This window comes from Thermobia domestica, chromosome 9 (genome assembly GCF_964235325.1).
Source record: "Thermobia domestica chromosome 9, izTheDome1.hap1.1, whole genome shotgun sequence".
NCBI lineage: Eukaryota > Metazoa > Arthropoda > Insecta > Zygentoma > Lepismatidae > Thermobia > Thermobia domestica.
Window position 1 is genome coordinate 96116938 of NC_137462.1, and position 17836 is coordinate 96134773.

The 17836-nt window shown below is 34.4% G+C and overlaps 1 protein-coding gene across 1 annotated transcript in view; it reads left to right on the forward strand.

The window, feature by feature from the left end:
- LOC145694048 (sensory neuron membrane protein 2-like) overlaps positions 1-16005 on the forward strand; it is a 67738-nt gene extending 51733 nt beyond the window's left edge. The window contains exons 8-9 of the mRNA XM_081770186.1: positions 4128-4265; positions 15836-16005. Coding sequence (XP_081626312.1) covers positions 4128-4265; positions 15836-15895 — 198 coding nt within the window. The 3' untranslated portion in view covers positions 15896-16005. The remainder of the gene's footprint in view (positions 1-4127; positions 4266-15835) is intronic.
- The last annotated feature ends 1831 nt before the right edge of the window (positions 16006-17836 follow it).

Consider the following 17836-nt stretch of genomic DNA (forward strand, 5'->3'; position numbering starts at 1 on the left):
GGCATTCTGTGCCCTTTTCTTGATTGAACTGGCAACATTATGCTCCACCCCGGTGAGAGTGAAGCTGCCATGAACACATGTAGCGTTAAGCTTATTTATTCAACATTGTGTTTCTTACCTAAAAATATGCACAAAGCATACTTACTAATGAATGATGCATGTATTCAGGATTGATGCTCAATAAGATAAGATAAGATAAAGACACTTAACTGGGCCTGATAAATTAACAGGCTATATCAAAGATGAGCTTTAATACGCACAAACATGCTCAAACATAATTGAACATAACTAAAAACAACATACTCATCAAAAATGACGAATGTGGCTGCTACGAAGGCAACCTTTATCAGGAAAACACCTTTAAACTGCCCATCTTCATATAAGAAACACTAACACAACAGCATCTCATCTCACTACCAGTTGATCCTGAGCCAAGGCTGGGCGGAGCTAAACCAAAGGGGGCTCCAAGGTAACTCCTTAATAATGGAAAAAAGTATGAAAAACTCCAGAGAAATGTATTGTGGTGTAAAATAACATGTCCCAGAACTGCATTGTCGCTCGACTAAACACTGAGCGAGCGGCGGCGAAAATAACGGGTGGATTCTTCATGCTGCTCATTCACCTGGGCTATGGGCCACTAAAATGCCTCTAAATTATTCCAACTGAATATGCGTTTGGCATAAATCCTGCACCACTCTACAAGCTGCTTGTTAATAGACTAATACTGCTCACTTAAGAAACTGCACTGGTTCACAACAACACATATGAAAGGATATTGGTTTGGAATAAACATGCTACTTGCTACTAAAATGCCATAAGCAGCTATAGAATCCAATACTTGGTACAGTAACAAGTACACTAGAATGTAAAGAAGCCACATTTTGTTGAAGTACATGTTTAAGTTCAAGGAAGTAGTGTTGTAGCAAATATATGAACGGGAATCAGCATTTAAGTCGTTTGTACGTGAAAACCAAGTTACTTCCAGGGAAGGTACATTGCTGATTCGTTACAATCCTTGTAAAGATCTGGACTCTTGATGATTCTGTGCTAGATGTTGAATACATTGCTTCCTTCACTGATTTGATATCGGACAGAGCGTGCATGGGGCGGGTTCCCACAGAAGTTTTTAGTGCTTCATTATGATTTCATACATTATCACAACTAAGAAAAACTTCACGAAAATTGCCATTATCGTATTAAATGGAGAATGTCACTAGGACGAACACAGAAACTTGAAATATAATTAATGGAGAGGCACACACTGACAGACAAAAACTTGTAGCTATGACAAAACACGTGGGAGACCACTTGCTCTCCTTTATAAATTCCTCTTGGAAATTGCACACCAAAATTATGATGAAAAGGTAACCGTAAAGCTTCACTTAAACTCAATGTTGCTCTGTCAAAACTGTTGATTACTAATAAAAGGAGGATGGCTACGAGAGGCCTAGATTAACTATAATTTTAGGCTTCATTTTTACAGATATCGAGAAGCCATGCGGTACACAATCTCTTTCTTCGTAGTACTGCGGAAGTCACCCGCTCGTCTTCCCTCCACAGAAGCGGAAGTATCAATGTTGCCAGATCTTACAAAAGAGAGTTAACAATACTACTTAAAAATATTACTATTATAAAATAACACAATTACTAAGGGCACTACATAAGCTACCAATGGAAAAATGCTGAACAGAAAATGACTAACTTATATTGAAAACCTCATTTCTCTACAGCAGAGGTTCTCAATCTAGGGGTCTCAAGAAGGTTTCATTGGGGTAGCGAAAATAAGCAGAAGAGATTAATATAATTAGAATCTAATACCGGAAAATATTTTAAAATATTATTTTGAATTTTGTTCTGATAGACATATTTTTATTTTTATACTTACTGTTAAGAACAACAAAAACTTAGGTCTACTAAACATTTTCAACAGGTGCAGAGTTGTTTAAAAATAAATTTAAATGAAAAAGGTACGATATGAAATTAATGAGATCTGCATATTGAAATGCCAGAAAAATACAAATGCAACAAAACTCGATGATTGAAATACAATTAAAAGTGAAACATACCGAGATACCTGAGCATGGTATTATTTCATTAGTGCGGCTATGTCCGGTTCAATCTTCGTGACGCACATTATCAAGTCATTTAAAATACTCAATAACTTTTTAAACCAAGTCATTTAAAATGCTCAATTACTTTTTTAACAACTGTCCAATTTAAAAAAAAAAACAAATTTAGAAATCAGTTTATTTTTTATCATATGACCCAAAATTAAGGAAGTTATAAAGTCGTAAAATTTTCAAATGGCCTTCATTTTGAAACAGTATGACGGATAGGATTCGATATTTGTAATATGAATGAACTGAGCAAATTTAGTTCTAATCCATTTGTTTCTGTTGAAGTTAGTGTATCCGCTATATACAAGAAATGGATTCTACTAGCATAGAAATAGATGAATATCGTGAGATCTCCGCAATAGGAAATTATAGAATATTAAAAATCCCACATAAGCTTATTACAACCAGAAATTATAAGGGGGTCGCTGGGAAGAGGATGTGATAAAATGGGGCTCGTGATAGGTTGAGAACCACTGGACTAAGGTATTTAACTATAGTGATCTCAACGAGTCGTGAAGCTTGACCTAGCTCTGCCGATTTCTCCATCCAATAGAACGCAAGGGTAAGTCCCGGTTGTGAACCCCCGTCCATAAAATTTGCCAGTAATGTTTATCGCACTATACGGAGAACATTTCTTGAGGGTGTTGTGTTGTAGGATCGCAGCTAAGTTTTGTTTTGTTGTTATAGTTGATTTATATTTTTCCTATTATTATTGTTATGCATAACAATATATATATTTTTTGTTAAGAATAAATTGATCATGAACAATTATTTCGTTATTAGTTACCATAAAATTATCAATTTTACCAACACCGTAATAGTTACTCATAGGAGATGCACTTTGTCATTCAAGCAATATCTTACAACGACGACTTTCAACTGTACGAAGTTCTATAACTAAAATCTGTTAGTTATTTCAGTGCTGGTGTTTAATGTAATGAAGTCTTAAAACTATATACGCATTAGCGTGGAAGTTGAAGTTAATTCTCCATACGTATTTAAGTACACTCCTCCGTAAATGTGGTGGTAGTAGTAATGGAGATAGTAACATGCATGATGATGGGAGTAATAGAAGAGTGGTTCGAAGAAAAAAAAATTGTTTCCTAGGAGTTATAATTTCTAGGGCCAAACTTCCACTGTGAAATACATTTCGTAAATACTCAAGAATTCACAGTACGGGGGAAGATAGCGCGGTTCCGGAATTCTGCTGTCTTGGAGGCAAGATAGTAGCTGATGAACGGCTTATACTGGAAGGATTGATCTTACCTGATGGTCTGTGCCAAGTGCACCGGTAACTTAGTTCGGAGTCCGCGTTAACAGTAGTTACCATCTTTTGTAATGAGGGTATGTCATATCGACGGAAAACATAAAACCTGAAACTCAAACTAGAATACATAATGTGAATAGAATGAATTTATTTTATACTGAAAATAAATAATTAGAACTTGCCAGATAGACTTGTTGTGGGAAGTTTAACGTTCCTTAGCACCAAGGATAGAAGATAAGATTAAACTTGATGTTTGAAGTTAAACATTCTTAGAACGAAGGATAGAAAATAGATTAAACTTGTTTCAAGATAAGCGTTTCTTAACACCAAGGCTTAAAGATAGATTAAGTTTCTTAGTACCAAGGGTTGAATATTAGTTGTAACTTTCTGTTTGAAGTTAAGTGTTCCTTAGCAACAAGGACAGAAGATATATTAAACTTGTTTAAAGTTAAGCGTTCCTTAGCACCAAGGATTGAGATAAATTTAAACTTGTTGTTTGAAGTTAACCGTTCCTTAGCAACAAGGATAGAAGATAGATTATACTTGTTGTTTGAAGTTAAGCGTTCCTTAGCACCAAAGGTAGACGAAACTACAACTTGTCGTGTGGTTTGAACTATGTGAATTTCTTATCAGGAAGTGAACACATATCCCGTTACAGTTTATTCCACGAAGAAGCAATAAAAACAAACTAACAGTTTCCCTTCTGTTGTTATTCAAGATAATTAAATATTGTTTATTTGCAGGGCATTGTTGAAAACGCCAGTGGACTATTCAAGGAAGCAGGTCGTATACAATTTAATATGTTTCTGCAGCAACATGAACATATAGAATTATTCAAGAACGTACAAGATACTATGTTTCCCATTCTGTGGGTTGATAAGGTATGTGTAAATTGTTTATACAATGATATCACTAGATCTTAAATTTACATCAATATAATGAAATACTTCAACTGCTTTCGAAAAAGTCCATGTTTGCGATGATTTGGAGGACACGATGGTTCAGTGGTAGGGGGCTCTGATGCCGGAAACCATGGTTCGATCTCAGTTTCCTCTCGCATTCTCATTCCACCAATTCTCCCATCATCACTCACTTGCCTTAATCATCGTTTCTCTTACCCTGAAAGGGCATAATAGTAGAACATAAAATCGGAACATTTCATTTTATTTCAATACTTTAGAGTTTATTATTTACATTAACTGGAGTTTACTCTCTCGTTTTAGCACTAAAGCTATGTGAGACTTGAACTATAATTTAAGGTGGATTCGACCACACCGTAATACCGTTCAAATTTTAAGGTTCTTTCACCGGGAATCGAACTGGGAACCTCATGTAACAAAAGCGTACGCACTTACTATTAGATTAGCGAAGAGGGCTCGATACTACTTTTATTGTAGGAAACTAGAACTTATTTTGCACAATCTACACAAAATGTCACAGAATTTCTTGAATTTGAGAAAAATAAGGCCAGTTATGTAAATCAAATGTTAGGTTAAAATATTGTAAGATATGGGTGAGTATACAATGTTGGACAATGTCAAGCTATAAGATTAAGATGTAGCAAATAATGTATGTTTTGTAACATTTCCTTAATGCATCTAATAATGCATCTTAGGCCGACGATACAATGTGATTTCACTTGGTAAAGTACATGTGCAAAAGAAATGAGTTGTATGACGAAACCAATGTTCAAGAAGTGTTTTTAAAAACTTTGTTTTAATTTTCTCCATTCATGACACCTTATTTCTGCGTCTTAAAGAAATATTCGAGTATTTTTTTTTCTTTCTTTGTTCTTCCCATTAAGAACAAAATTCGTTCAGTTCTAGTGAAATAGTACGAATGACCCGTCGATTCTTATAGCCTCTACTTATGCCAAAATAATATCATACAGTAATAGAGTAACGTCTTCTTAGATGCTAGGTTCTAAGACTTGACCGCGGAATGAGCATCATGATTTCCCGTTACATTTCATGAAATGGAAAATTTTCAAATCTGAAGTAGATATTCTTCTGAGACTGAGTCGTCTTTGGGAGTGAATCAACTAGTTCAACTGCTGCTCTGAGTTCTTTCTGAAGGCTGGTAAGAATTCACTAAATATGGCTGAACGTCTTCGTTGCGTGGAGAACACTGTTATGTGCAGTGGCGTGCCGTGACTTTTCTCACAGGGGACTAGGTTCGAAGAGAATGTGTGCTGTAGAGTGGAGGTCCTGAGTAGTATTGTTGACACCAAACAACACACTTTATATGTTTCTGTAAATGCTTCTTCTACCAAGCCTCTTTCTTTCAAGAAATGGATAATTTCAGTCACAGTTTTATTTGAAAAATCTAAGAGTCTATAAACCTATATTAATTCACTCCGCAAATTGTTAAAATTAAAAAGAAAACTCCCGTAAATTGATTTAAGGGTCAAAAACAAGCAATCAGGAAATCGAGATTTCAAGCACTGAAAATTCTTTAAATCTAACAACTCAAGAAATTGTAACTCACTGAGATCTTGAAATCACAGTATCAATAATGTCATTGAAGATCCGCACATTTTAATTTCTGAATCTGTTGAGTCATCTACTTTACGTCTTTTATTAGAAGGTTCCTGTTGTCATCCAATTCTACTTTTCTATAAGTCTTCAAAATCATTTCTTGCATTTCTAAGTTGAGATACCATCTTTTGTACTTTTTGGATGCAATATTTCACATCCAAGGTTTTACTTTAAAGAATGTTGAATAGTATATCCGTGCGGAGAAATGCAAAATCGAAATCCTTCAATGATAACTCACACATTGTTTCTTTTTTTCTTTTTTGTAGTCATGAAAGCTTCGGTGTCGCAATTATCTGAATCTTCTACAATGTTCTCAGAACACCGTAAGAGTTCTATTTGATTTTCACTTACTGCATTCACAATTTTGGAATTGTAATTCCATCTTATAGTGGCAACCGTTGGAAATCGCTTAGTTACTTCTGATTCAGCAAGCGCGTTACAGCGTTTCGATGAATATGAAAAGAAATTTGGAATGCCATTTATTCTAAAAAAATATTTTACATTCCTTGATGTGATTAACATACTGTGGAACAACGAGATTGAGTCTGTGATGATAGCAGTGTATGGTGAGTGCACTCAAACACCTTTTAACAAAAGATTGTAAACCGTTCAAATGTCCAGAAAATGTGGCAGCTCCATCCATAGCCTAGTGCTACAAGCTTTTGCTTACAATTAAAATGAGAGAGAATTTGGAAAGCATGCTCACTTAGAGCAGTCGCAGTGCAATCACTAGTAACATCTGCAAACCAAATGTCTTTCATGAATTGCCGTCTTTCACGTACCGATTGAATGTTGAGAGATCTTTGCAATGTCCGTAGTTTTGTCCAACATTCTTGCTGTAAGAAGTGTATTGTTTATTTCTGACTTAATTTTATCCAGAATTACTCACCAAACACATTTAATAATATAATATAATTCTGAATTCTGTTTGACGTTCCTTTAAACATTCCCATGCTGTGAAGATGGCAAGTCAACATGGGCGCCCGAACGAGAGGGTAGGGTGGGGCCCGGACCTTCCTCTGGCTCACGAAAATGTATACGTAATATAGCTAACCACGTATATTAAATACCAGAAATACCAGACGCAACATAGCAACCATGGAGATAGGACCCTCCCTAGAAAATTTTCTTCAGGCGCCCCTGCAAGTCCTTTTAGTGTCGTACTTAGAAAGTAACTGAATTACTTCAATATAATTTCCCTAATTGACAGAATCTTCCTGTTTGTTATGACTTCTAAATGATAGCTCTTGTTTAGCCATAAAACAAGAGGAATAAATCAATCGGTTCATTAGTTCTCGGTTTGAATCAACTTCTGCATTGCTTGCTCAATTAAAAATCAATTCTGGTTTCCCGAAAGTTTTCAATTTAGTAATTGTGGACAGGTGTGAATTACATTTTTCTTGGCGCAACTTGGGTTTGTGAAAATTGTTCATGTCACAAAAGCCATCATTATTCCACACGTCCTTTTCTATGTGGAACATAGTACTAGGCCAGCAATACAGTTTGTTTCTTGTCTTACATGCAGTTAACTATTTTGAAGATGCAAAATAATCCGTTTTGATATTATGTATATAATGTTTAATTTTTGTCTAAATGGAAATGCTTGGAGTTGTTCTACTACTGGTTATTATTTGTTGCATTTCTTGAAAATTAAGGAATTCAATGGTTTAGAATACAAGACTGAAACAGCCGATCCCCGCCCCTACTGTCCCCTATACCAATTGAAGTAATATCACTGCTTGCGCCATTGCTTTGCCGTAAGTAACTCGATTTCTCAGACGAATCCCCTTCCATACTTTATTCTTCGAGTCATTTGCAAAATATATTGATAATCTAAAAAGTTCACACTTCACTAGATTTCTTAAAGTCTCAAGATTAATACTGTAAATTTAATAGCGTTAAAACTATTAACTGTAAAAAGCAAACGAGCATTAAATTCGCTTACGACAGAACGCCCATGCTTAGAGCTTAGACAACATAATATGAGGACTAGCTGACTGGACCCTGTTCGCTTCCCCGAGAAAAGCCGATTAAAACCCGAACGTTTCCGATCTCAACTTCGCTGTCGCACCCAGCACACGGGCGCTGACTATAGTTGTGTCAGAACAATTGAAATAGTGTTATTTTACAAAAATAGAGAAATACAAACAATGTTTTCGTTTTCTTTGGTATATATTTATCACAAAATACTTTAATTAAAATTCCAGGGGACTAGCCTAGTCCCCTAGTCCCCTTGACGGCACGCCGCTGGTTATGTGTAAATCTAATGAATTACTTATGAAAATAGTAAAAGGAAGTTCTATTTCGTCTCAACAAAAATTAATCTTGTTTCTCATTTTTTAAAAATTAAAATGAAATATTATTGCAACACACCTTCATTCACGACCGTAAATATAAAGAAATATATTCATATGTACGTAAATATCTCATTCTGTTGATTTCGACCTTCACGATTCTTAAAGTCGAAACTTTCCTTTTGTAACGCTGAGTGCTTGCGTGTTAATATAATAATAATAATAATAATAATAATAATAATAATAATAATAATAATAATAATAATAATAATAATAATAATAATAATAATACAATGATTATACATAAGAAATTAAAAAGTAGAGGTCGAAATCAGTAGAATTAGATATACATATTTTGCTGGTGAGAAGACACTTTATATATATTATCTGATTTAAACGAAATTCGCAGGACGTGCTGATCGTAGTTGCAAGATCTCAGCACACTAGAAATTGTAAAGGATTAGTGTATCATTGTGTCTGTACAAGTAATGCTGGTACCAGTTAAAATGCGTCGAAGAACATTGATTCTCCGAATACCCAAGCGGTAGTTCCGCAGAACTGCCACGTGGATCGTTTACTGTTTTCTGCTCCAGATATGCATCCTAGTACCCCCACGAATGGCATTGACAAAAGGATTGCTCGTGCTGTCCTAAAAAATAAAACTGTGCCCGGCGGTGCAGTCACAACCACCTTGACTACCTAGATGAATGCATGAACACTACATAACGGACTCTTTGGGACCGGTCTACGTTCTCACGTTCCTCTCATATAATTTTAATTAACAAATTCTTATCCTGAAGAGCGATCTCAGTCATATTGGAAGTGACTTCAGTTTCGAAAAGAATCGAGGGCGATAAAAGTATTTCTGTCTCGGGAAATATGGCCATTTGCGTGGCCGTAGATGACCACGTTAGTCGGAAAATACGAATCTGTTTACACTCAGCCTATAGTTATGTCTACAAATGCAGTAAGCAACGCATCCCACTTGTCTATTATCTTCATTTAGAGGAGTATAACTACTGCGCTGTATATTTGTGGCATTATGAACTCGGTTCTCTGACATTTTCTGGAGATTTTGCAGGACCATATATTACGCGCGTCCCCGTAAGCTAGGTCAAACATCGTGTTAATTGTTGTGCAGCGTCTACTCTAGCCTGTCAGATCTCCGGACCTAAGCACGTGGGGAACTTCGTAGGATTTTGCCTGGCCTCGGGAATTGCCATAGCGTAGGGTTGCTGTATTTCAAAAATGAAACTCCGGGACGCTCCTAAATTACGAGAATCTTTTAAATGTTTAAAATGAAAAGAAGTGGTATATACTAATTTACTTTCTTCCACTGGATCCATGTTCAAGTATTACGTAATCACATTTTTAGTCATTTTAGTAGACATTCTTCTCCCTAGTTAAGCAAAAGCAGTTGATTTACCCCCTTCCTCCTAAGCAAAAAATAAATAAATAAATAAATAAATAAATAAAAAATAAAAATTTCTCAGAATCTGTTATGTTTCGTGGTTTTCAGAGCTAGTTTTAGCTCATTCAAGGTACAATGTTTCCTTTCGCACGTTTTGCATGTTCGTGTTGTATTTTCTTTTAGACCGGTTAATACATTGGCTTTTATTTTTAAAGAAACATACTCCAACAGTTTCCCATTGTTGTCTCTTCAGTTTTATTAATTTAAACAGTATATTTTCTTCTTGAATGGTCAGCGAATAGTTATCAAAAATGTCGGTAAGTTATTATTGATTAAAATATTTCAGAAGCAAGATGCAGATTGAAACGGAGTACTAAAGATAACAATAAGATTAAGCAATAAAACCTTTTGTCCCTGGCTTGATGAAACGAATGCTTCGTTCATGTCAAAGTAGTTAAATGGTGAACTTAATTAAATTCATGTTTTATGTATTGAATTTTTCAACTTTTGAATGGCCATACTCATGGAGAGAATAATTATATACCTAATCCTGTGAGGAAAGCAAACTATAATATTTCCTTCCTTTCTTCTTCGCTGAAATCCAGAACATTTAAACGTCCTGAGAAATATTTTCGGGACATCGGGACGCAGACATCGATTCCGTGACAGTTTCGGATTTTCCGGGCCGAATATCAACCTTACAGCTAAGTCAAATTAGGGGTCTCATGCCCCTCGCATGTATATCCCAGAAGCTCTATCCTTAACACTACATTTCTGGTAATTTTGTGTAATGGAAATTAATAAGCTATATTCAAATTCCTTTATACTGCTTTCTCTTCTGCATATGCACCAAAATTTACCATCTGTGTATATGAATAGAGAGTATAAAACAAGAAAATGGAAATTGAAGGTTGTTTAAGAAAGTATGTTACTGAGTTCCAGCTTAGCCGAATTGTAAGCGCGTTACACTTCTATGTAAGTTTTCACTGGTTCTGTTCCCGATGGAAGTACTAAAATCTCCAATGTTAACCCAGCATCATAAGAGAATTGTGTAATTGCCTAAATTAATTAGGACAATTTAATCAGTAGTAGTAATTAGAATTCCAACCCAGAATGGTACAAATAATCGTGCCTGATGCTCATCCGCATTTCCCAGTTCAACTGCCACACCTATGGCCATAAGTCTTTAACTCCATACTTATGATCTCGAACCAGTGTATATGAGCAGCTACGGAAAACATAATGATATGTCACATTTCCTAACTTTCAAATAACCTGTGGAAGAATGTTTAACTTTCCTATGCAGTTCAGTGCAATGATACATCAAACAAACTTACTCTCATGTCTGCCGGTACATTTTCAAAGTTAAAGTACCTATGCGCTCTATGATGCAACCTCACCTCATTCCACCTAATAAATAAATTTCACCGGAAATAACGATTATGATTATGTTCACCCAAGCCGTTCTGCCGCATAATAATATATATAAAGTTTCTTTATTTGGTTCACCATTGCTATTCAATATTCTACTGCCAGTGAAGATTCATAAAGAAGAATAGCATAAATTAGATAAACATATGCAATATAATATATGGTAACTGATGCGAATATCGATGTCAATGGTAAATATTGCAAATTAATTCATTTTCAACAACTGTCGTCTCAGAGCCCGAGTCATGCTTTTATGGAGCTGTACCATGCTCGAGCAATAAGTCAAGGACTGTTGCTTGATTAAAAATTTCTTAAGATACGTATATTCGTCGAATGGAAGTTAGAAATGATCACAAATACACACCTGCAGACGACAAAAAGTAAAAATCCTAGGTGGGTAAACTAAGGAAAAATTTAAGCGACATGGCACCGCATCTAAAAGTCGGAGGAATAAATATACATTTATTAACAAAATAGCAGAATATTACCTTTCACCGAGAAAAAAGTGTATGTGACCTACTTAAAATCGTATGTTACATTTGTAAATCCTGTAGTTTTTTTTTTTTTTTTTGACAACACAACAAACGTATAACGGAACACACATATTTTATAATACTTTCTGTATAGGTGTTCCGTCTGTACGTAATTTCCGTATGGAACAATATAGGCAGTCAGGATCTCACATACAAATGGACGTATATAGCATGTAGCTGACGAAGGTAACATATATATATATATATATATATATATATATATATATATATATATATATATATATATATATATATATATATATATAAGGTGATAAGGTAACTCCATCGACAAACTTTGGGAGCGATTCCCTATACGAAATGAAAGAAAAAGGTTCTAATAAACATGGGCCGAAAAATGCCTCCTTCCAGAGTTATGATCCATTGAAAATTCGAAAACTCATTTTTCAAAACTTCCTAACTTAGAAACTATAGGACCTATTCCAAGCGGTTTAAGGAATTACACAGGAACTAGTATGTTCTCTATCTAAATATCCATGTTTTACCATCTTCCGTTATCGCTGAAAGGAACTGTGAAAGAAACTGTGAAGTATAAGGATACTCCTTTAAGTACTAATGGTGTGTTCGTTTCGCTGGTACCGGTGAATTCTGAAACATGGATATTTAGATAGAGCGTGTACCAGTTCCTGTGTAATTCCTTAAACCGTTTGGGATAGACCCTATAGTTTCTAAGCCAGGATGTTTTGAAACGTGATATTTCGAATTTTCGGTAGTTCATAACTCTGAAAGGAGACGTTTTTCGACCCATGTTTATTAGAACTTTTTTCTTTCATTTCGAATAAGGAACCGCCTCCAAAAGTTTTTCGGTGGACTTCCCTACTACCCTGGGTGTATATATAAGGAAGGCTGTTAGATATCAGACATCATACAACGGCATGATGTAACATCTAAGGGCAGTGCCTATGAAGCACACGGATAGCGCATGCTCCGTACTGATTTATGTAGTAATCAAGAGGATTCCGTATATTGTACAGCTGTCTGGAGAACGGATTTTTCTCAGTGTATAACTGCCATGAACATAATTGTCACTATTTAACGCCAATCCTGTTCATTTATTAAAAATACTAAAGCAGGAAGCATCTTTCAAATCAATTTATATCGTCTGTAGTATTTCTATACCCATTTGTGAACATACACAAAAATATATTAAAAGCACGTTTTAAATGTAACTAGAGATGCAAGGGCTCGGAAAAAAACCGGCTTTTTTGGAAAAAAACTCGGTTTTTTCTGCTTTGCTTTTTTGCTTCGGAAATTTTGGGCTTTTTTCAAAATACTGCTTTAAATTGATAAAACAGACTTTGTATCGCTTCTCTATAACACAAAAAATCATTTAATTAGTGGTTGATGCTGATAATAATATAAAACATCGAAAATAAACTATGAATTTCGAAAAAAATATTTCAAACAATTTTTCTTCAACATATTTGCATTATGAATTCCACAGGATTAACCAATGTTTATAATAAGAATTTTTTAACCTCCTATATACAAAAGTAAGCAGAGTTGGCAAGAACCGTGGTTGTTTTTGAATATGCCAAAAACCCGTTTTTGGGGGGATGTTTAAACCAGGCTTTTTTGGTTTAAACCAGGCTTTTTTGACTTAGATTTTTTGTTTTATATATTTATATTACATATTCACAGAAATAGCCTAAGTTTGTTTCGCTTTGATGTTATTATGCAACAGCGGGGTTATGCCGGAAGAACTCCCATAAGCTTAAAGAAGTGCGGTCAGTAAATTTCTTAAGTTGAGAATCTCCCGCCTTAGCCATTGGAAAAATCCCGTCATTACTTGAAATGTAAGACAATAACGGGAAAATCCTGTTATTGCTTTGCATGTAAAATTTAAAGGTCAACGTACCATAATCAGTACGCTAAATCTGAGGTATTAAATTACAAATTTAGTACCGGTACGTAGATATCATTGAAAGTCCAATCCAAGCTAATGTTGGAAGCTACGTAGGCAATCGATAAATTTTGCCAATTTCTATCAATATATTTAAGCAATATTGGCTTCTTTATAAAACAACACGCATTTAGGCATGTAGAAATATACAATTTGGTTTGTTTCGTATATTTAGGCTTAACATCCTTACGAAATACCGAGGTTATCAAGGAGAAGACTTTCGCTTAAACTGACATCCGAACCGCTACTTGGGTTACGCATGAAAGAAGGATTGTGGTTCGACCGAGAATTGTACATGGGACACCTTGATTAAAAGGTGAAAAGGAAATAAAACTATTGCAGGTGGTTTGATATCTGGAAACGTTACCATGAAGTTCACACGATTCGCATTTTTCATTCTTTTTATTTTTGTGGTTTAAACCAGTTATTAAAAAAAAAAAGTTGGTGTAAATCAGCCAACCCTAAAAGTAAACACTTCTTTTTAAAGAATACACAAATAACTAGCAAAATAGTATGTAGTATTTTTACTTCAAAATATTCCATACCCTCTTTTTGAAACAAAATAAAATTAAAATAAAACATAAGAGAAATACTTAGATTTATATGATACACTTAAAGGCTCCACATCTAGAGCTTTTGGTTCTGTATATTCTTGAAATTCTACAGTTAAGTTTTATAGAACCACCATCACAGTTTACCCAATCCTCAAGTTTTCTGAATTTTTAACAAGAGGGATTGAACATATCATTACGGAACTCCACCCCCCCCCCAAAAAAAGACTACGGAATATATTTAAGTTAAGCTAAATACAACTGCACAACAAACATGACTGAGTGATTAGCTTTTGCGCTTCTATCGGGAAGTCCGGGATTCAACCAGCATTCGACCATTCTGACAAAGCTTTTCTTCATTCCATCCGTGAATGTAGAAATAGTGCGTGTATTGTGAGTTGGGCGACTTCCTTTTTTATTGTTTTTAAATCGTTATTATTACTAATTACCAGCAGTGACGGTTTTGCGAAGGTTAGGGGGGCGGTCTTTCGGACTGAAGCCCGTTCCCCAAAGTTACGGAATGTCTGCAACAAACGAAATATCTATTATTTATGCCTTTACTCATAAACTTTAAGCTCCCGTCAAATAAAAATTACGAATGTTTAAAAAAACTAAACATTAGTAAGAAACCCTTCCCAAAATACTTTTCTAAATCCGCCACTGATTCTCAGAATAAAATGATTTTTAAAGTTGTAAGATTATTGCTAAACATATAAACGAAACGAAATATTAGTTATGCCTGTACTCATAAACTTCAAGCACTTCCCAAATAAAATTAGGACTTTTTAGGAAACGAAACAATCAGAAAAAAACCCTCCTAAAGTACTTTTCTAAATCCGCTACTGATTATTTGTATAAATTGGTATTCAAGGTTGTGTCCGGAAAATTATTGCTAAATCACTTCACAGCTACAGTATAACAGAAATGTGGAAGTACGGTTTGACGGATATATTGAAAAACGTACACTTTGACGGATAAATAGAAAAACGGGCAAGTTTAACTTTTGCGCTAGAAGCTAGAGTACTAAAAGCTCTTAGAAATGAAACACGGATGACAAACTAGAGAAGAAAAAAGATGTCGATAACTCAAAAGTTAAAATAAAGTTAAATAGCCTCTAAAATTACCCTCAAATACTACATTCTTCATGTTAGCTTTAATTCGTAAAACATGTGCTCCATCCATCTTGATGGTGAATTTCAGAGCGAAATATCACATTCAGGTCATGGAATTTTTATCTAAGTATAGAATATACTATAAGAAAGCTATTTAGATAGAAAAATCATGAAGTTGAAAAAAGCCAAAATTTCCAAAATTCTCGTTTTTTTCCCAAAAAAGCCGGCTTTTTATGTGAAAAAAACCATCGATTCAAAAAAGCCGGCTTTTTTGCATCTCTAAATGTAACTACAACATAGACAATATCGCTAAATAGGGAACATCCTCCTCGAAAAAAAAAAAAAGAGCATAGCGCGCTCGCAAACAATCAGCAAATATACCCACAAGGAACCAGATCTTTAACAGTGTTGGTAACTTCACAAGCTTAAATTATGCGCTTCAGTGACGATGTTGTCGACGTGGCAATATTCGCATCAGTTACCCTGCACGTAGTACTTTATACTTTTGTTTTTAGAGAAAAGTTATTCATTTTGCAAAACATATAAAGTAAATTATTTGTAGATGTGACATTTTTGTGTAATTCTAACTGTATGAATTAATAATTTGGGTAGTGAGAAAAGCACTGAAAGTGATTTTATTTTATTATCTTTTCTTTTTTAGGAATTTTGCATTCTGAACCTGAAATTTCATCCTGAGTTTAATAATACACTACATAAATAGAATAAAGCAGGTTCGAAAGAAATATTGACTTTTATGATCTTTTTAAAAACAAATTGTTCGAGAGATATTAATAACAATAAACGACACATTTCCTCTGTTATAAGATGGTAAATAAAGTATATTATTTAAAATTTACTAATATTACTGAAGTTATTTTAACGTTTATGTTATTAATATTGGGTAAATTTTATTTCGCTCGTTGAATATTTTCCAAATTAACGTTAAACGTACATGTGAACTAATTTGATAACATTACTTCTAGAAGATAATATATCCTTTCGTAAAACTTTAGTCGAGGCATGAACTTTGAACAAAAATTCTTTCATGTTTTTTAAAATGTCTTTTAGAATGAATGAAAGAGCCACATACCAGGGAAAGTAAGACTAACAGGAAACGTATTCTAAAGTGAGTGGAAAGTTATGCGCAACAAACCATATTACTTTTACAAGATAAAAATGACCATTTAAAAATTCACGTTTCATAGTTCGTGATGGACCAGTATGTGCACCTGTCAGTCTTCTGCCGACTTTTTTCATGGAAGGGCAAGAAAGCTTCATGCGTTTACTGGGTTAGCGCCTATAATGTCTATGATGGCGTCCGGTTTAGGAAAGTTGATGGTTTAAATGCACCCCATAATGATGGATCTGATTTTCAGTTTGCTCTTTTCATTGTCCGAGTTCGCATTCTAATGGAACTCTCGTTAGGATTATCATTGTTAGGATTGTATGGGACCATATCATCTAACGACGCACAGACAAAAATGCATTGGTAACTTCATGTTTCTGCTCTGTGTCATACTGTACGTCAGACATCTTCAACTAGGTCTAAGAGCAAACATGTGGTGGCTCACGACTATGAAGTTGGAATATCAGACAATCAAGTCAACTGATTTGGTGACACCCTTTTGTTATGGTTTTCTGTTGTATACAAGTGTTCGCACAAGAGTTGTATGCATTTCTCATTTAGTGCCAGTTCGTAGCTAGTGTATATTGCCAATGTGTACGCATGATAAACTGCGCCACCCACAGCTGAGTGCTCAAAGTGCTGTTTGAAATTCTAAGTATACGCATTTCTGAATATACCACAAAAAATTTACAACGTATGACCGATGAATTTTAGTTGTATGAAATAACATTTGAAGCAAGTTCCTCACGGTTGATGACGTAAATGCATGAGGCCGCAATTTACTTAGTTGTTTCTTTAACTATAAACTTATTGAAATTAACTGGCTTACCGTAAATGCAAATTACTTTTTACAATATACATTAAAAAGATAATGTTGTATTTTGATTTTCTAGTGCATCTTAAGGTGAGGATATGATCGCACTTAAAATAACCATTGACAAAAGATATAAACCCAATCTTAACTTTCCTATTCTCAGCTAAAAAAGATGGTATGTGCTTGTTTTCGACTTGATATCCTAAATAATCTGAAGAACTAACATATATTTCATTGTTAATCAAACGTAATTTATACATGCATTTTATAGCTTTAGGGAGTTTTCGAACTTTTGTGACAATATAGTCTATAAATACTTATTGTAATACTTACGAAATAAACTTTGTCTATGCATTGCTGAAAGTCATATAGGCCATGCAATAATCAAACACAATCAAAAGTAAATCAAATCCACTTTTATTATTTAAGTTTATACATATGAGGGAGAAAGGTGAAGTAAATGACATAGGTAATTTAAATAATTATCTGTGTAATTCAAATGCTATGAGCACTGTAATTCTGGTAGTAATAAAATATACAGTATATCAAACATTTTTAATTGCACGTGCTGTCAGGAACAACTACAATGCAATATTCAGTAAGCAAACGTAGTTATATGAATTTCTAATTCAAAATTTAATTCAGGCAATTCCTAGTTAACGACTATGCCTATTAATAAAAAAATGAAGATTTACATACTGCAAAAACAATTTAAAATGGTA